Genomic DNA, 21676 nt, shown 5'->3' with positions numbered 1-21676 from the left:
AGAGCTGCATGGAAATTACTAAATCCACCTGCAAAGCAATTCTGTACAAATTGCATTGCATGCAAAGGTCGATTCTTCGTGGTTGGTAGTTGTCCCTTGATGTCAATTTCTCAACGCAGCCACAGTTTAAGTCGCAGTGCATCAACTCCATTTAAATAGTATCTGAACAGCCTCTTATCTCGAACAAAACCAAGATTTTCATAAAGTTTCAAAGCAGATTTATTTGTTATTTCTGTTTCCAAAACAACCTTGAAAGAAAATGAAAGAAAACTAAGTTATAATTTTGTGATTTGAAAAACCCAAGTATATAATCAGATCAAATGTTTAAGAAAAACACACTATATTGGTTTCTTTAAAAACTGTCCATGAAAATAATGATGTACAGAGAAAGTCATCAGAATGGTAACAATATTTCTAGGTGGGGGAAAGGAGGGATCACTAGGGACTTATTTTCTGTTCTACTGGTTTGTATTTTTTTTGTTGTTGCTTAGAATTTTTAGCAATGAATACACGATTTACATCAAAATAAAGATGAATTATTTATCGTGGAGAAAAATAAGGTAACCAAAGAAAAAGGAAAAGGGGAAGGGGAGGATCAACAAAGGTTTAAAAAGTAAACCGGTACTTCAAACTACTCAGCTTGACCTCCAATTTCTGTATTTTAATTCATGTCATAATTTATCCAGGCAAGATCTACCATATTTGTCTAGAGTCTAGACCAGAGTCTGCACACCATAGACTTGGAGCCAAATGTGCCTGCTGTCTGTTTTTGCAAATTCAGTTTTACTGGAACACAGCCATTCCCATTTGTGTATATGTCTATGGTTGTTTTGTTGATACAGGGCAGAATTGAGCACTGCCAGCTACACAGACCTATGGTCCACAAAGCCTAAAATATTTACTATCTGGTTTTCTGCAGAGAAAGTTTGCTGAATTCAGATTAGGGGTACTCAAACTTTAAGATACATCATACTTACCCAGAATCCTTGTTAAAAGAGATTGCTGAGCCCCACCCCTAGATCTTCTGAGTAGGTCTGGAGTGGGGCCCAAGAATCTGCATTTTAAGCAAACTAAAAGGTGATGCTGAAACTGCCAGTTGAAGAATTACATTTTAAGAATGACTGATCTAGACATTATAGGTATAAAAACTTAACAGAGGAACACAGTATTCATTTGGGCCTTTTTGAACATTATTGCACTGGTGGCTCTGACAATAAAGAAGTAACATTTTTTGTGTGTGTGGTACTGGGGGTGGAACCCAGTGGGAGCTTTCTACCTCCGGGCTATACTCCCAGACCTATTTTATACTTTATTTGTAAACAGGGTCTCACTAAGTTGCTGAGAGCCTCACTAAGTAGCTGAGGCTGGCTTTGAACCTGTGTAATCCTCCTGTCTCAGCTTCCCAAGCTTAGGGATTACAAGCGTGCGCCACCACACCAGGCAAGAAATAACACTTTTGAATACTGTGTTTTTCTCTTAATTTATTTCTACCTCACACTACCAAAACACACTACCTCATTGCCTCAACTTTTACACATATAGCTCTATTTGCTATTTCTATTGATTCTCACCTACTTCACTGAGAATATCAACACAAATGAACCACAGTTACTACTAGCGTGTCATAACCCTCAGATTTAGCATGTAAGGAAACAATGGCAAAGTACAATTAAACAAAGTCTCAAGTAAAGGCCTTTCTGTTCTACCTCTAACAAAAATTCTGACATGAATTCAAACAAAAGAGGCAAACAGAGAAAAGACAGCACCTCAACTTATATCCAAAATTGAACTCATGGTCTGTTTTCTCCACAATTCCATCTTTGAGAAGAGGATCTTCACCCCACCACACCAAAGCCTCAACCTAAAACCAGGAGTCATCTCTGAACCTTTTTCCTCTCCACCCCCTACATATATATCCAAGCAGAGTACTGTCAATTCTCTCTCAAATCTTCTAAACTGGTCTTTTTTTATTCCCACTGACACTACCCTAGTCCAAGTTGCATTGACTTCTCGTGATTCCAAGTTTCCTAACTCAAGAGGTCTCAATTTTCTACAAGTAGAGCAATGCCCTGATTAATTCCCTACTTTTTGGCTCTTCTGTCTTAAAGTCCACAATCTAAAAATAATCTAAAGAAACTTAAAAGGCCCATCAAGGTATGGCTTCTACCTACATCTCCAGTTTTGTGTTAAGTCTCTCTTGCTCTTCATGTTTATCCCCAAACTTTCAGTCTCTGGAACCCACCATGGAAGAATTTTCTTCCTATCCTCCAAGCTCTTATCTCTTTTTATACTACTCCACAACATACTGTACTGTTCAAGGACACATTCTCAAAACTGGAAGAGGTTGTTAGCCCTCCTAGCTACAGTTTTTTGGAATGTGGCCCTGCCCATTTGTTTACATGTCTATGGTGAGCCCAACAAGGGTAACATATACCTTCACACTGGTTTCCTCTGCACCTAACACATACTGAAAGCTCTTAAATACTTGCTAATTAAATGTGTCCTTGGCATTTTTCATTGCATAACATAAATTAATCAAAGTGTTGCTATGCTCTTTAATGACAAGACAACAAAAAAAGAAAGCATCATCTCAGCTATGTATTTAACTTCAAAGCAAAACCAAACCTGCTAAATCCAGACCTTCAAAAGATCTAAAATCAAGTAATTAGTATTTAGAAATCAAGTGAAAACATTCCTAGGAAGACTTAAAAGTAATACAGCAAACAAATTTGTTTAAGAATTGAAGTTTGATTTCTCTATGTTCTTAAAAAAATTCAATTTTTAGTAATGTATGCCATGCTACAGTCTGGAACATCCCAGTCTGACTAATAAAAGTTTTCAGTTTTGAATAACTCTCTTAGGTAATTCCTGGAACTCTGTTATTAGGTCAGCACCTAATTACAGCTAAAATGTCAAATCAAGAATTTAATATGAAAAACACTGAAGCTACAACAATGTAAAGCTTATAATTGATTTCACAGAAATAAAAAGGAAAATGATACTTTTTTGGGGGATTTTTTTTAGGTCTGGGAGTGGAACCCAGAGGAATTTGACCTCTGAGCTACACTTTCTGCTCTATTTTGTATTTTTATTTTGAAACAGGGCCTCACTAAGTTGCAGTGGGTCTCACTAAGTTGCAGTGGGCCTCACTAAATAGCTAAGGCTATCTGCGAACCATGATCCTCCAGTCTCAGCCTCCCAAATGCTGGGATTACAAGCATGTACCTCCAGGCCTGGCTAAATGAGTTTTTAAAAAGAACAAATTATGCCTGGCGTGGTGGCGCACACTTGTAACCCCATGCTTGGGAGGTGGAGACAGGAGGATCGCGCAGGTAATCTACAGGCTTAAGAGACCCTGATTCCAAATAAAAACATATAAAATAGGTCTGGGAGTGTAGCCCAGAGGTAAAAGGGTTCCATCCCCAGTACCACCAAAAAAAAAAAAAAAAAAAGAGAACAAAAGCAATATTTTGTGTGAATTATGTCATTTAATTTTTTCTTTCTTTTTTTTTTTTTGGTGATACTGGGGTTCCTGGAAACCCTTCTACCTCTGGGCTACACTCCCAGACCTATTTTTATACTTATTTTATTTGGAAACAGGGTCTCAAGCAAGCGGGGCTGGTTTCGAACCTGCGTGATGCTCCTGTCTCCGCCTACCAAGCCCGGGGATTACAAGCATGTGCCACCACGCCCGGCTATGCCATTTAGTTTTTATAGCAAGCTTATAAAACAGATATGGTTATCTCTATTTTACAGATAGATGAAACTTAACGGCAGTAGAGCAAGGACAGACCTAAATTCAAATATGCAGTAGAGCTTAATAGAAATCACTCTTCTGTACTTCTCCCTAATTGTCTCCCCGAGAAAATAAGCAGCAAATGCGAGATCTCACCTACTTGGGACAAGTCAAAATGGATCTAAGCGCACCTTCATTAATATTTAGCAATCGAAAATATTGAAAACAGCTAGGCGTGGTGGCGCACACTTGTAATCCCAGCACTTGGGAAGCTGAGACCGGAGGATCACACAGGTTCGAAGCCAGCCTCAGCTACATAGTGAGGCTCTCAGCAACTTAGACCCTGTTTCCAAATACAATATAAAATAGGTCTGGGAGTATAGCCCAGAGGTAGAAAAGGCCCCTGGGTTCCACCCCCAGTATGACAAAAAAATAAAATAAAATATTGAAAACACACCCACAGGTAACTATGGCTACACAAACACTAAAGGGTGGTTAAGAGTTGATTTCTGTTTTGTTAGCATCATAACAAATAAATAAAATGAAGCCAAACACAGAAAAAAAAATTACATGAAGGGCTATTCTTTTAAAATGTAAAGATTCTCTCTTGGTACACTCACTTCGAAAAAAGACATATTATTTGCACAATAGAATGCTAAGAAAAGTAACTACTTTTAATATTTATCCACTTAAAATTTTCTATTAAACAAAAATCTGAAAATTTTATACTGAAAATTCACTACAAAGCTTCTTTTTTTACTACCCAACATGGAAGTGTTACATTGAAGAAAAAAATTTGAAGCTTTGGTTCTAAAGAAACTTGATAAAGCTGAATCCTATTTAACAAAGTAAAAGAGTTAGAGTGTCTCTTAGCAACAAACCATCAACATAACATCAGGATAAACCAAGTCATTTCAGTTTAGATAGGTTTTTTTTTTGGTTTTGTTTTTTTGGTGGTACTGGGGATGGAACCCAGGGGCATTCTCCCTCTAAGCTACACCCCCAGGCCTATTTTTTATTCTTTATTTTGAAACAGGGTCTCACTGAGTTGCAAAGGGCCTCATGAAGTAGCTGAGGCTGTCTCAGCCTCCCAAATGCTGGGATTTTAAGCATGCACTACATGCCTAGCTAGACAGCTTTTAATACAACAGATTAGAAGTACCTAGCAAGCACACCACTATTAGACAGTGTCTGGCAACTTGCAGGCCTTCCACTGGTATCTAGTGAATAAACAACTCGTCATTGCTCTCCACAACATCTCTTTAAGATCAAAATGAACATCACACGGCACAAAGGGACAGACTAGATTTACTGCAGAATCCAGGCTTCTCACACCTAGCTCTTTAATGAGGCCAAACCATTCACCCAAAATCCTTACAGGTTAAACAGCCCCATTTTATTCTATTATTTACCTAGCAGCTTCTATCACACAGCTGAAATACATTCCTACAGAAATGCAAATAGTGAACATGTAATTATTAAACATATAAATGTAATCATAAACACATAAAGTTAAAAAGATACCTTATCATGAGGAAAAAATTATAATAAAAAAACAGTGGACTATTCTATGTCTAGAATTTAACTAAATGTCAGGTATATCACTTGTATACTGCTAGAAATAGTACTAGGATAAACAAATTAGGCTGTAGTGAAAGTCTTGAATTTGAAAGCAAATTATAAACAGTCTGTAAGAAGCTACAAAGCACAGAATTTACACAAGAGGGAAACTGCCTATTAAACCTAAACATGTCCATCAAAAAAAAAAAAAATACACACAATAGTAAAACAGAAACAAGCAAAACCCAAAAAGGTAGGCAGCAGACTTTTTCTTTTTTCCCTATTTATGTACAATGGTTTCTCAAAGGGAGAAATGCTTTTAATGTAGTGGAAATTAAGGGCTAGGGGTACAATGCTTACCTGACACATGTAAAGCCCAAAGTTCAATCCCCAGTAAAAGAAAAGAAAAAATTATATGACATGGTTTTCAACTAAAGTGTTTTCAGGTCATTTAAATTCCATTGAGAAATTCTGATTCCATTGTATTATGATCATAGTTCTGGATATTAGTATCCAGATAATAGTCACACTTTAAATCTTTTTTAAAAAACTTAAATTTTCAGAGATGAAGACTGTTCATTATACTGATTAATCAGGTGTCCATATTCTAATTTATTTTAGAAAAAGTACAAAAAAGTAAATTGCTACTGTATAGGTTTATTACTTTAAGTAAATATGTTCTACTTTAAATATCATCTTATAAATAAATATATCTTAGAAACTCATTCAGATAATTGTATTTATCTTACTCTTTCCTGCACTGTGAAACTCAAACCTGAGATACTTGTCTTAGTACTACTTATCTGGCAACCAAACCATGTGTGTGTGGTGCTGAGAGGGATGTGACCAAATTCAAGTCAGATCTGCATTCATGAAACAATGAATGTACCTTTTTTGTCTGCAGTACTGGGGATGGAACCCAGGGGCATTGTACCTCTGAATTACATCCCCAGCCCTATTTTTTAGTCTTTTTTTTTTTTTTTTAAATTTTTGAAACAGGGTTCACTAAGTTGCAAAGGGCCTCACTAAGTAGCTGAGACTGTCCACAAACTGTGATCCCTCCGTCTCCGCCTCCCAAATGCTGGGATTACAAGTGTGTGCCACCATGCCCGGCCTACCTTTTTTTAATGCTATAATTTTTTGGTCAGTGCTAAATGCTTAAAAAAAAAAAAATCTTTATGTATGTTCTTTTAATGTTTAATTCTGATATATAAAGTTGGCAATAAGCCAGGTGTGGTAGCCACACTTGTAATCCCAGCATTTGGGAGGCTGAGACAGGAGGATCACAGTTCAGGGACAGCCTTAGCTACTTAGTGAGGAGGCCCTTTGCAACTCAGTGAGACCCTGTATCAAATTAAGAATAAAAAATAGGGCTGGGAGTGTAGCTCGCAGGTAGAATGCCCCTGGGTTCCACCTCTAGTACCACATACACACAAAAAAGTTGGCAAAACCACAATAAGACAAAAATGAAACTATTTATTAGACTAGAAGAATAGAGTATTATTATTTGGGCAAACACATGATCTATGTTTCAAATCCATTTACTAACTCTGGCTTAATATATTCTAAAGTTAAAATAATTAGTAGTGATAAGAGCAACACAAACCTCAAAGAACAAATTGTGCGAACACAAAGTAAACACTGATGGAATATACATGTATCTGTTAATCTGTTTAAATCTACAGATTTAAAAATCTCAATCTTTGTAAGAATCTTAGAAACAGCAGCACAAGCCAGGTGTAGTTGCACATGCCTCTAATCCCAGATACAAACAGGAGGGAGGATTGCTGGTTTGGGGCCAGCAAATGGTAATTTAGCAAGATCCTGTTTCAAAATAGAATATTAAAAAAGGTCCAAGGATATATAGCTCATTGGTAGAACAATCCCTGAATTCAATCCCAAGTACCACCAAAAAAATAAAAGAAAGAAAAGCAAAATCTAAGTAATAAAAAATGTAATTTAAAACCCTTAGGGCTGGGAGTGTGGCTCAGCAGTAGAGTACTTGTCTAGCATGTACAAGGCCCCAGATTCAATACATAATACCATAAAAAAAATCTTTCTCATGGGTTTTCCAATAATCTATTTATATAAAGGAAAGGAAGATATACCTCACACTTAATGAAATATTATACATTGAAATGCTTTTATTGGTCATTATATTCTTAGAGAATTATAATTTCAGTTTTTCTCAGGTTAATTATATACAAAGACCATTTTCACATTCAATCTTTTTTAACCAATATATATTTTAGAACTTGATTAACCCTGTGGATGCCTTTGCTTTAAATATTATGTATTGTGTATAAAAATTTGTTCCTAGAAAGCTTATTTATAAGGTTCAGAGAAAAAGACAAGTTAACTATTTATGAAATCAAAATTCAAAAGTGCCTTTTCTCTCTCTCTCTCTTTTGGGTACTGAAGATTGAACCCAAGGAGATTCTACATCCCCAGCCCTTTTAATTTTTGTTTTGAAAGAGAATCTCCCTAGGTTGCTGAGTCTTAACTACATTGCTGAAATAGTACTGTTTTTGAACCTGCAATCCTCCTCTCTCATCCTCACAAGTACTGGAATTACAGGTGTATGCCACCACATCCAGCTCAAAAGTAGTTTTAAAACAAAGGTGCATATGCTAGAAACACTGAACATTACTCAGAAAATACTTATAAAAACGGGTACTCTCTTACAAATACCACACTAAGTACTAAGAAAATAAGAACAAGGTACCTCTGTTCTCACAGTAGTTAAGAAAGTCACCGTCAAAAAACAAAAACAGAAACAGAAGGTGGAATTGATCTGTTCAGCAGGATCAGGGAAGACTTGATATTGAATTGGGTCTTAAAGACTGAGAAGTAGAGAAGAACCAAGAATCTACTGGATCCAACAAAATAAATCAATCAGAAAGCAGTGTCACTGTAGTGAAGGGGGCAGAAACCAAAACAAATGGGAATGAAATGGTGCTATAAAAAAGTAAAGTAACAAACACAGTATCAAAAGTAAAAACTGTTATCGTTAGGATTTAAAAATAAATGAAAGGGGTAAAAGCCTTAAGAAGCATAAATAAGAGCTTCTTAACATTATTTATCTGAAAAAATACAGGACACAGATAAGCAATGCTTTTTAATCAAGGAAAAGTTGTCTAATCCAGAGGCAGAGATATTCAAACTGCAAGAATAAATCATACAAGAAAAAGTTCATGGAGCAATCACCTCCATTCCAGCCCAACATTAATATTTATTTCTTTAAAAATAAAAACAATGAATCAGCATTAGCTTTTCAGGCCCACAATAAAAACAGAATTTCTATCCTAAAATATATCACTAATTTAGTATTTAACCTTAACACTAAAATAGTATCTTGAAATCTCTTTATCATACCCTAGGACTTTAAAAAAAAAAAACACCCGATACTCTTTAAACATTAGATCAGCAAAGATAAAGCACACAGCCTGCCTCACAGGTAGAAACAAGGGCAATTCATAAAAGGCTCAACCATGGGAACAAATAACTCCCTCCTTGCCCCTACCATCCTTGTTCACTGAAAACAACATTACTCACCAGCAGTGTAAGATCAAAACAAGGCCTAATGACCTGAAGATTTCCCTCAGCCATTAAGTAAGTAACTTTGGTGAAGCCTAACTTCTCTTCTTAATGAAGAAATATAGTATGGCTATGATGGAAAAACAGGTCTATACACTCATGAACTTACCCACTCCGGTCGCCTGCAAATTTAGTTACCAGTCACGTAAATGACTTGGCTTTCTGACATTTCACTTTTAAATATTCAAAGCTGTGAACAATTTGAGATCTTTCACATGTATCCACTAGTAGTAAAATCAAATCCCAAGAGGACTTCACTGTGCTACCCGATGTGTCTAAACTCCTTCTCTCACAGAACCATTTAGTGTGATCTGTTAGAATAATGTGAACCAGGAGCATGAAAGTACTCTGCAGTAATCTTTGTATTTTAACATGATAACAGGTTGAGATATTGTTAAATAAAAACAATTACTGAAAAAGAATGACTTCGTTTGAGTAAAAACTGTACAGCTGCCTAAAGGTATGCTTACAGAATGGGAAGTGCATATTAGCCATATAGTTGGAAAGAAGGATAAAGAGTAAGAGTATGAAGATGGGAGAAGGGATTTTATAAACAAAAATAAACACAAAGATTTAATGACTATGCTGGTGGTGCAAGCTTGTAATCCCAGTGCTTGGGAGGCTGAGACAGGAGGATCACATAGGTTCAAAGCCAGCCTCAGCTACTTAGGCTCTTAGCAACTTAGTGAGACCTGTTTGCAAATGGGGTATAAAATAGATCTGGGAGTATAGCCCAGAGGTAGAATAGCCCCTGGGTTCCACCCTTAGTACTACAAAATAAATAAATAAATAAATAAATAAATAAATAAATATCAATTAAAAAATTTAATGACTGCATAAATATCCACTTTTAAATCACCAAAGCAAATTACTTATTAAGGTCAATCTGTTGGGGGAAAAAATTACCTAATTTCACGTTTTTTTTTGTTTTGTTTTTGGTGGTACTGGGGTTTCTGGAAACCCTTCTACCTCCGGGCTACACTCCCAGACCTATTTTTTATATTTTTATTTGGAAACAGGGTCTCTTAAGCCAGTAAGGCTGGCTTCAACCTGCGCGATCCTCCTGTCTCCGCCTCCCAAGTATAGGGATTACAAGTGTGAACCACCATGCTCGGCTAATTTCATGTTTTTTTAGGAACTCTCTAAGGCACATCTACCTTCTAATAATAAAGACAACTGTCACTTGTATTGCTCATAAAATTTCTAGCACAATACAACGTTGTTCCTCCTTGTCACCAATGTTATAGTAAAGACACTTGGACTTCTGTAGATGATACTTGCTCCTTTCAAAGCACAGTGTTGTAGAATATTAAAAAAAAAAAAAAAGATACTAGTCACCAGGCCTTAAAAACTGGAGAGAGATGAGCTCTTATATTAATATTACAGAAAATTTGCACTAAAAAGCCACTGCCTGACAGCCTTATCACTAATGCTGAGATTTTTTCAAATGTAAAATGTCTTCCAAATGGGCTGATAGTTTTCTCAAGGTTTAAAATAAAAGGGGGGATAGGTGTGTCAACTAAGACTAAACTTTAAGCAAATTTATAATTGGGTTTGTAATAAGAGTTACCTTACTTAATGATTTAACCAATAACAAAGCAGAAGATAACAATTATTTACTAGCAATGCCTAAGATTTCGCCTTTTTATTTTGACAAAATTTTAGCTCCATTATCTTAAAATTTATTATCGGTCAAAATCATGTGTTATTAAGCAGAATATAATTTTTGCTACTTGTGTATTAAGTATGCAGTTTAATATGCATTATAATTATTATACTTAGAAAACACCTAGAGTACTGCCCAAGATAGTATTTAACATTATGGAAGACTTACCTCATCACAGTCTCCTTCTACCATGGCATATATAGCTTTCTTAACCAAGTTAGTACCTAGAATAAAGAGCTGAGTATTAATGAAGGAAAAATCTATTGGTTTCTTACAGAATTTAGATTATGATATTCATAAGAATGTTACTCTATGCTGAATGCATACACTGATCGTCTCAAATTAAGTGAGAAGAAAATTTAGCTATAAGCAATAAAACTTATACATAGCAATACAAATTTTCTCTTGAAAGACCTATTTCCTGATAGTTTCTCTTCCCCCAAGTGAGGTTCTCAGCAACTTAGTGAGACCCTGTTTCCAAGTAAAGTATAAAATAGGTCTGGTAGTATAGCCTGGAGGTAGAAAAGCCCCTGGGTTCCACCCCCAGTACCACCAAAAATAAATAAATAAATAAATAAATAAATAAATAAATAAATAAATAAATAAATAAAATAAACATGCCATGAAAGGAAGAAGTAGGTGGGAGTAAGAAATAATCAATTTCCCTCTCATGGGCCTTCTTGAAATTGCAGTATGTCTGATGAATAGCACTAAGTAATGGTAACAATCACTCCATAATTTTGGTTTGATTCAGGTTCACTTAACCCAAGGACAGACAGCTGCTTGAGAGGTAGAACAAGTGCCTTCATAATGCTATTAAAAACTACAGTACTTCTTGCAAGATGTCATATAATGCAAAGATTTCTGAATGAGACCACAAAGAAAACTCTGAAGGTGAAAACTGATCTTCTATTTTTGGGGAAGAGGGCTATGGAGTGAAGATTGAACCCAGTGGAATTCTAACTTTACGCTACAACCCAGCCCTTTTTATTTTGAAACAGGGTTTTGCTAAATTGCCGAGGCTGCCCTCAAACCTGGGATTCTCCTGCCTCAGCCTAAGAACTGGTATTACAGGTGTGCAGACCTGTGCCCAGCTCACTTCCTTCTTGGTTAAAAAAATGTATATTCTCTAAAACAAAATATAAATAATGAAACAAAATCACCTGAAGAATTTTCTAAATGTATTACTTTAAAATAAAAACAATTTTTTTTCTCCTACCTTCAAGTTCATTTCTACATATTTAAGTCTTTTGTTTCAAAACATGAAAATAACTTATTCATCCTTTTAGTGAAATCGTATTTTTCTTACCAATGCCATTTCTCCTGTATTTGGAATCCACAGCTAGCATGGCTATATAACCTCTGCGGAACATCTTTTTGTGCATATCCAACTTGCAAACGATGGCACCTACACATTCCTCCCCTACCATGGCCTTAAAAATAAACAAACAGTTATGAAGAACACATTGCCATTAGGAACTGCACAATCCACCATGGGAAACAGCAACCAACCATTGGTCAGCACTTTTAAGAAGAAAGATAAAATGGGAACTCTGCCAAAAGAACAATCACAAAAGTTTCAGAAATCTAAATCTGAACAAAAACTCCTTCAAACATCCTAGCTTTTAAAATCTATCAGTATTCTTTAGAACATAAATTTATTAGGCTTATTAAAGAAAAAAGGGAAGAAAAACAAAATTTCCCACAAGATAAACATTCAAGTACTTATTTGTAGGGTGCTTAAAATTACAATTATTTTTAACAAAGAATTACTTAAACTTTGCAAACAAGGAACAGGTAAACAAAATTATTTTCAATAAAATATCTTCATTAAAATATTGTACAATTTTCTTACCAGCAGAGTATATTTTTATAATAAAGCTTTAATGAAAGATGATATATGATACATAACACCTGAATGAAAGATTTTTTTTTTTCCTACAGTGCTGGGGGTTGAACCCAGGAGCCTTCTACCTCCGAACTATACTCCCCACCCGATTTATTTTTTATTTTGAAACAGGATTTCACTGAGTTGCTGAGGGCCTCACTAAATAGCTGAGGCGGGCCTCAAACCTGTGATCCTCCTGTCTCAGCCTCCCAAGTACTGGAATTACATGTGTGTACCACCATATCTGGCTGAATGAAAGATTTTGATCAGGAAATTAGATTTTCAGGAAAAGGATTATTGTTTATAAGGTATGGCTTAGATTCCACACAGATTTCTGTTACTGAAGTGGTAAAAAGACTAAATAGAAAATGGTCTCATTTTTTGAATACTCCTGATTGTGGGTCACTGTCACAAAGCTCTTAAAATATCTATGGCTCAAATCAGAGCTTTATATTAATGTAATGATTTATAGAGCTATTTTAGTTAAAATGTCCGCCTCCCAAAATGTTAAAGGAAAGGCTCGTATTAAATAAATGCTTAATAATGCTTCACTTTCTTTAAGATTTCCAGTGTCGTCATAGCAAATGTTTTTCAAAAGTTCCAACACTGGTAACAAATTCTACTAAGAATATATTCTAATAAATAGGGCACTCTCTTCAACAACTTAATGTATCTGCAAGTTATTTCTTTTGCACAAATTAACTTCCAGAAGAAACTAGTTTAACAACAACAACAACAACAACAACAACAACAAAAAAAATAGGAATGGATTTAAAAGTACTTAAAGTCCGAGCTGGGCATGGTGGCAAACGCTTGTAATCCCCACACTTGGGAGGCTTGTAATCCCAGCACTTGGGAGGCAGAGACAGGATGATCATGCAGGTTCGAGCTGGCTTCAGAGACCCTGTTTCCAAAAATAAAATAGGTCTGGAAGTATAGCCCAGAGATAGAAGGGCTTCCAGGAGCCCCAGTACCACCAAAAATAATTAATAAATAAATAAATGTACTTAAAGTCCAACTTACCTAATTCATATTTTAATCTAAATTTGTTTTTAAATGTTTCAGTCTGTCACTGTATAAATTGATTAAAGACCTGACCCTCTGTTTTAAAAATATAATAAATTCACCAGGTGTGGTGGCGCATGCTTATAATCCCAGCATTTGGGAGGCTGAGACCAGAGAATCACAGTTCGCGAACAGCTTCAGCTACTTAGTGAGGCCCTCTGCAACTTAGGGAGACCCTGTTTCAAAACCAAGAATAAAAAAATAGGGCCAGGGATGTAGCTCGGAGGTTGAATGCCTGGCTTCCATCCCCAGACCTGTAAAAAAAAAAAAAAAAAAAGAAAAAAAAATACACACACACATACACATACACACACACACACACACACACACACACACACACACACACACACTCAGCCTCAGCTACTTAGTGAGGCCCTTTGCAGCTCAGTGAGACCCTGTTTCAAAATAAAGAATAAAAAATAGAGCTGGTAGTATACCTTGGAGGTAGAATGCCCCTGGGCTCCATCCCCAATACTGCAAAAATAAAAAGTATGTGTGTGTGTATATATATATATATATATATATATATACATATACATATATATGTATATACATATGTATATATGTATGTATGTATGTATGTATATACACACACATATATAAAATAAACTGTGGAGAAATCTTTTCAGGCAAGATAATTTTAATTCATTTTACACAAACCTAAGCAAGGTTAGAAAAACTGTTTTGAAGGGACATTAAATTCAACAACCTACACTAGTTTGTTTACAAGTTCCAAGATTATGGTGAGTAAACCTCTAAAATTATTTCCTTTTTTCCCATTTCCAATAAGTCTAACTCCTTTGAAAATTAAACTTTCTTTCTGTATTAAGAAATACAGAAATACACAGAAATTTGCCTGATGGAACAACTCCTGACAAATTTTTTTTTTTCCTTCTGGGGCTGGGGGGTTGAACATAGGTCCTCTAGCATGTTCTCTACCACTCAACTACACCCCCTACTACTGATACCAATTTTTTTCTTTTCTTTATGGTACTGAAAATTGAGCCCAGGACTTAGAACATGCCAGTCAAGCATTCTACTGTCAATCTGAAAATAACATTTCAAGTATGCATGTATTTGTACACACATATATACACACATGTAAAATCCTCACAGACCAAACGGCACATTTGAAAGACACGGAAAAAAGTTTATACCTGACCTTATAAGGTAGGATCATGTGAAATGGAAATCTATACAGATTTGTGATACAAAACTAAAAAAGAGAGCTACATCAAACAGTTAAATAAAGCCATTCAAAAGGAAAAAAACTAAAACCACTGAATAGACAATACTTTCAGATTGGAAAGGAATTTCAAACAAATCTTGGTCCTCTGACCAACAAAGTAAAAAGCACACAAAATACTATATTGGTTCATTTTTAGACTATTTTCCCAATTAACAAAGTGGAGGAGCAAAAATCAAGTTGTACACTTCATTTAAACAAACGCCCAATATGAGATGCTGTTATTAATAAAATGTTGGCAGAAAAGACCAGCACTGCATTTTCCCCCTATCTACTGATAAATACGCATTTACAACAATCACTTGTCTGCTTATTGATTTTTCCAAATAAAATAATCTGCACATATTTTGAAATTAATGCTATTCAATGTACCTTTTTCAAGTATGAGACCTGAAAAATCACTGGCAAGATTAAAACTTAACTCTATAAGGCCAAAGGCTTGTCAGTCTATAAAGCTATGAAAAATATAAATTGTGTGAAGCAGATTCCAAAATTCCAGAACACTACAAATAGAAAACTAAAGGAAGCCAGAAAGTTAAATTTAGAACAAATAAACGGAAGTACTATGTTACATTGCTAGTAGTAAATTTAAGAACTTCTAAAAGGGTACCAACAACTGAAAACACTATGAACTCTAAATAGGTAAAATATAGAGTAATTGGCAGTGTCTCACATTTTCACGGCCTTTTATTTCTGTATCTGTTACATTATTGAGAAAAGTTATAAAAAACTGTCTTTTGGCTAGTAAGTCAAATATTGGCAATTTTGTAAGTTCCAACCCCATTTATTCCATTTAACCCATTATAAGTTACCCACGGAAATGAGGAACATTTTGTAAGTTTCTGATCTCTTGAGAATGTAAGAACTGCCCTCTGGTGAAGACAATTCTGTGACACGAGTTTCACAAAATGGGTCAAGGGTATGTTACTTTTCAGGTTCTTACTTGATACCATAATGAAAGGCCAAGAGACTTGGGTTCTACTTTGACCTCTCCACCAGTAAGTCTCTGGAGATTTAAACTTTTCACTCTGGTCTTTATTTTTTCCATAAAAAGAAAATAGCTGGGCCACAATTACTCTAAGATCCTTCCAGATATGATTTAAAATAATATAAATCTTTTTATTTTTTAAAAAGTAGTTCTTATAAAAGTTCAAAGTTAAAAGCATGCAACGTAAAGGACCCAGTTCTAAAAGATCTCTACTATTTAATGCTTTATTGTTCAATACCTAGATTCATACTTGTACTAGTAAATCTTGTGCACATCTTAATTTCCAGATATTCAGAACTTTATGTTAAACTTTAGCTAGTAATGGCTATAGTACAAATTAGCTAGTGAATTGGGAGAGTCTATATAAAATCAAAGTTAAAACTTATAGTTTGAAATGGCAGACTTGAAAGGCCTAGATAATACTAGGAATCAAAAGCTGACTATCATATATGCACAACTTCTTTGTGGAATCGACAGAAAAATATCCATTTCGATTTAAAATGTAACTCAATCTACAATTTTTAGCAACAACAACTGGCATTTGCTCTATTTTAAATAGTGGTATATGTAATTTTATTCACTGACATAGACATGTCTTAGAACTTGTATTTTGACACAATGGTAAGAAACCTGAAAAGATCAATTTTCTATAACATAAAATAGCACCTGTAAAGTGTATTTTGAACGCAAGCGAAGTAAACATAGAACATAGCAAAACTACCATTACCTACAATGCCCAGAGTATATTTTCAGAGCACCACCAAGCTACAGAATCAGACAGATTTTTAAAGTATTCTCACAACTTATTCCAGGAATAATTAAGTGCAATTAAGTAAATGATAAAAATAAACAAATAATCGTGCCGGGCGCACGCTTGTAATCCCAGTACTTGGGAGGCTGAGACAGGAGGATCAGGGTTGGTGGCCAGCCTCAGCTACTTAGTGAGGTCATGAGGTCATCCGCAACTTAGTGAGACCCTGTTTCAAAATAATAAAAAATTGGGCTGAGGGTGTAGCTCAGAGGTAGAGTGCCCCTGGGCTCAATCCCCAGCATCACAAAAAATAAATGTGATCGTTTTTCTCTTTACATATGATAAAATACTCCTGAAAAGCATATCACTTTTAGCAAAATTCAGTGGAAACTATGTTATGTATACATGACACAAAGCATGTATCTGCAGTAAACATTTAAAGGGTTTATACAGACTGAAACTGGGTCAATACTACTATAAAGAAATTACTGGTACTGCCAATACTTTGTAAGTTAAAAGTTATTAAGTTTATTTAATAGCCACGTCTTTCTGACTTACATGTAAGTAAAAAAAAAATAATAATTTGTCGATTATACTCCACACATATGGATGGTACCAGTGTTTGAGCATCTTTGACTAGTTTCTTTAAAAAGAAAAAAATTCAGATTCGTAATAATTTTACAAGTGAGTTTCTACATTCCACAAAGAGGTATTTTGTTCAAGCCTTAGCCACCAGAAGTTAGTAGCACCTTCTACAAGGAAGCACCAGAAAGCTGGCCACAACTGTTAACTGTCCTGCTGAAGTAAAAGGAAACAATCTCCATAATTATTGAACATGCTTGTAAGGTTTAATTCTCCAGTGTCGCCACAGAAAGTTCACTGACAATCATGTTCACGAAAACATGTTTATGCATACAATCGTCCCTGATTGTAACTGTAATTGAGATTAATAAGGCCTGTATCCGAACGGAACCATGTTCAAATTAAATGACTGCAAGTGCTTTGAGATGAGGGAAGGTAATTAATGTCGGTAAAAAACGATTATAAGCCAATGTAAACAGGACTCAAGACCCTCCCGGATCAGGCTTGCTGCACCTTCATCAGTATCAAGTTAACCCACATCATGAGGTCTTACCTTCAAAACAGTTTCATTAAATAACCAGGAATATGTACAGGCATTTTACATCCTGTTAAGTGCTGTGAAATGCAGGGTGCATCCACTGCCACACTCTGGGCCCTCACGCTCCCTGCCCCGTACGGCCTGGATCTCTGTTGGGCTCACCCTCTTTTCATTCCATCCACTTACCAAGAAGCACAGCTGTGGCCAGTTGTGGATAAAATATCTATACGTATAAATGGAGTAGGGTTCAGACAGATCTTTGGTGATCAGTCTCATGATATCGGGCATTTGTAGCTCGGATTCATATCGGACGTATCGTATCGTCCGATCCTCCCCCGGCTCGACCTCCCTCCCTGAGGGGCTTCTTAAACTGCAGCCGGCGGCCAGGGACGAAGACAGCAGCCGCACCTGCTCGTCGTCCTCCTCCTCGGCGCCCTCGGTCAGTCCATTGCGGGCCGCCGCGGGTTCGCGGGCCGCCGCTGCCTCCGCCGGGCTGGGGAGCGCAGTTCTCGCATTATTGGGGACGGGGTGCGGAGGAGGTCTCTCGCCCGAGTGTACCCCGGCTCCTTTTGTTGCAGTCGCTTTGGGGCCCCCGTCGGGGGTGGCCGTGGCCGCCTCGGCCGCGCTCAGGACCTTGCTCTTGAGGGAGGCGGCCGCCCGCAGGTGTCGCAGTTCGGGGCTGATCAATCCGTTGAGCTGCTGCTGCTCCTGCGGCGGCTGCGGGCAGCGGCGGCACGGGCGCCCCGTGGCCGTCGCCTCGCCGCCCGCCGGGCTCCGGCCGCCGCCGTCGCGCTCCTCGTCGTCCTCCTCGTCCTCGCTGCCGCAGGCGAGGGCGGCCCCCGCCGGGAAGGGGCACCGGGGCTCGGCCGCCGCCGGGGCCGGAGGCGCTGGTGGTGGGAGGAGGCTGCTAGGCCCAGGCGGTACCTCCGCCATCCTAGAGGCGACACAGACCGGGAGAGGCCGTGAGCCCCGGCCGGCGAGCGCGGGGGGAACAAAGGCGCAAACCGCCCTCGCCGAGCGGCCCCCCAACTCCGCGCCGGCCCCCCCAGCTCGCCAGCGCCGCCCCGCTGCTCCGCCGGCCGCCGGCCCCGGCCGGCGCGGCCCATCCGCCAGCCCTGTCACCCCGGCCGAGCCCGCCCCCTGCTCGCGGCTCACCCCGCACCGGTCCCCGCCGCCGCTGCCGCCACTCCTCTCCCTCTGCCACCGCCGCCGCCTCCCTCGCCGCCCGGCCGCCTCCGCCGCCGCCGAGGAGCTCCGCCAGCCTCCGCCGCCGTAAAGCGCCGCGGCTGTTACCCCGGGTAAAGTTTCCTGGGCCCGGCTTTGCGACACTTCCCTGCCTGCCGGCTGCCGGCCGAGGGAAGGGGCGTGGCGCGCGGCGGCCTGCGAGGGGCGGGGCCGGGGGGCGGGGCCTCGCGGGTGGGCGGGGCTCCGCCTCCGCCCGGGACCTGGCGCCTCCGCGGAGGTGTGGGCGGGGTGGTGCTGCCTGCGTCTCCACCGCGCTGCCTGGACCCGCCCGCTCCGAGCCTGCGGATCTGGCCCCTTCCTCACAAGTCACCTGGAAGTGCCTTCTGGCAGCTGCACCACCTTTAACTTTTGCCTCGACCTGGGACCTGAGAAAGGAGGGAGGGGCGGCTTAACATGGAGCAAATCTGGGAGCTACTGGGAACGGAGAGGAAGTTTAAAACTTTCAGCTGCAAAAAAGTGAGAGAGGGTGACTGTCGAAACCTGAGCGTTTGTACTCAGAACCTCTTGATCCGTTTAAGAGAACAGGCAGTCCTCTTCCTCTCGTCACTCCCTCCCACCCACCCCACCCTCGAAAAACTGGAAGTAAAACGCGACTAGCAGGTGCAATACTGGAGAAGGGGTGACACCGGCCAAGCAGCACATTCCTGATTTGTGGCAAGAGTTGTGACAGGTTGGGAAACACCAGTAAAGCGGTGACCCGATCGTCCCAAGTGATCTGCCAAGTGGGTGTAGACCGAATAGAGCTGGGGAACACACGGCAGCGCGTGGCTTTAGCTCTTTCTGCCCTTGTAGTTTGCTTTCAGCAGTGTGAGCGGAGAGCAGGCAGATAATAGGACTCGCCTGCACACTGAGTAAATTGTGCTTTGTTTTATTTTTGCGGTATTGGAGATTGAACTCAGAGGCATTCTACCTCTGGGCTACCTGCCCAGAAACCCCGCGCTTTTTTTTTTTCCCCCCTGAGGCCGAACTCGAACCTGCAGTCTTCCTCCTGTTTCAGCTTTCCAAGTCCTAGAAGTACAGGCATGCACTACCAGCTGGGCTGCAAATTCGATTTGATTTTGTTTTGTTTTGTTTCGGTACTGGGGATTGAACCCAGGGGCATTCTACCTCCTATCTAAACCCCCAGCACTGTTTTTTATTCATTATTTTGAAACAGGGTCTCACTAAGTTGTAGAGGCCTCACTAAGTAGCTGAAGCTGGCTACGAACCTACGTTCCTCTTGCCTCATCCTCCCAAGTACTGGAATTACAAGCGTGCGCCACCATGCCCCCTCCAAATGCTTTTTTTTTTTTTAATGACTTCTAGAGTTGGTCAGGTGTGCTTAAGATGTACATTTTCAGGCATATAATTCTATGACTGAACATGTTTACAACTTTCTGCTCTAATCTAAACTCTGTAAAAGTTGGTATACACTGTAGGATGGGTGTCAAATACAAATATTAAAATTCTTGAAACTAAGCCTGGCTTGGTGGCGCACACTTGTAATCCCCGCACTTTGGAGGCAGAGACAGGAGGATTGCGCAGGTTCGAAGCCAGCAGCGCTGGCTTAAGAGAGCCTGTTTCCAAATAAAAAAAGTATAAAAATAGGTCTGGGAGTGTAGCCCGGAGGTAGAAGGGTTTCCAGGAACCCTAGTACCACACACACACACACACACACACACAAAAAAAAAAAAAACCAAAAAAAAAAACCTTGAAACTAAAGATGTTAAAGGAAAGTATCACCTTTCATGGAGAGATTCAAGGTATAGATATAAAAATAGCAAATTTTGTTGCCATGTCCACGATGCTGTTCTAATTGCCTTACATGTATTAACTCATTTACAGGTTAGGTTGGTGTCCTGTAGAAATACTGACACTCATGTACAAATAGGCATATAGATTATTTAGCCTTGTATACAGTAGAAGGAAATAATCCCACACCAAGTAAGTGCCTGTAAATACAGAAATGACTAAACTTAAGATACATAATTACTACAGAATATTACCATTAATTATCCTCATTTAAAAGATTGAAATGCACACTTCTAGTTACTATGGATGCTCTGCAAACTACTCTCACAATTTAGCAGTATAAAGCAACCATTGATTATGTTCACAGATTCTGTGAGCCGGGAAGTTAGCACAGCAAGGATGGCTTTTCTCTGTTCCATTATGATACGGCCTCAGCTGGAAGATTCAAAAGTTGAAAACTAAAAAGTTTGAGTCTAAAAATTTCACTCCTAAGGTTGATAGTTGGTGCTGAACATAGTTGATAGTTGGCCAGAGGCCATAAGCCTCCGTTCTATTCCTTGTAGACTTCTCCATGTGGTCTTTCAGAATGGATTGGTTTGAGCTTCCTTTCAGCCTGTCGCCTGGGTCCCTAAGATGAGTGTCCCAAGAGAGCGAGGCAGAAGCATATCACCTTTTCTGACCCAACCTAAGAAGTTGTGAGGTGTCAGTTCTACCAGATCATATTTAGACAATCCCAAAGTTGCATCCAAGTTCATGGGAAGGCAAAATAAGCCCCACCTCTTGGTGGGAGAGACTAGGTTCTCAAAAGCAAGGTGGAACCAGAAATATCCATTGCTGTGGCTATGTTCCAACTTGCAACAGGCACTTACATTGAAAGACTTCCTAAATAACTTAATGGAATCAGGAAGTAAACAAGATGGGCAAGGACAGTGTGATCCCATTTATGTTCTTTGAAAAGCACAAAAGAAAACTATATTTCCAAATGTGCACTCATCATTTAAAGGCATGTTTTCCAAAATAGTTTTTAAGTGTTATCTGGGTGTCCCACCAAAGAAAGAAAGATCTGTTTAAGTGGTAGAGGAA

At 38.8% G+C, this 21676-nt stretch overlaps 1 protein-coding gene across 1 annotated transcript; it reads right to left on the bottom strand.

Moving 5' to 3' along the window:
* Positions 1-110: 110 nt before the first annotated feature.
* On the bottom strand, positions 111-18723 carry NAA30 (N-alpha-acetyltransferase 30, NatC catalytic subunit; the record flags this gene model as incomplete). Its single annotated transcript, XM_080707412.1, has 5 exons — positions 111-248; positions 10728-10783; positions 11869-11992; positions 17804-18551; positions 18659-18723. The coding sequence occupies 5 exons, from the start codon at positions 18721-18723 to the stop codon at positions 111-113; spliced, it is 1131 nt and encodes a 376-aa protein (XP_080563538.1).
* Between the last annotated feature and the right edge of the window lie 2953 nt (positions 18724-21676).

The sequence above is a fragment of the Muscardinus avellanarius genome, assembly GCF_963383645.1.
Source record: "Muscardinus avellanarius genome assembly, chromosome: 12".
NCBI lineage: Eukaryota > Metazoa > Chordata > Mammalia > Rodentia > Gliridae > Muscardinus > Muscardinus avellanarius.
The sequence above is the reverse complement of the archived record's forward strand: the minus strand, read 5'-3'. Positions and strand labels throughout refer to the sequence as shown.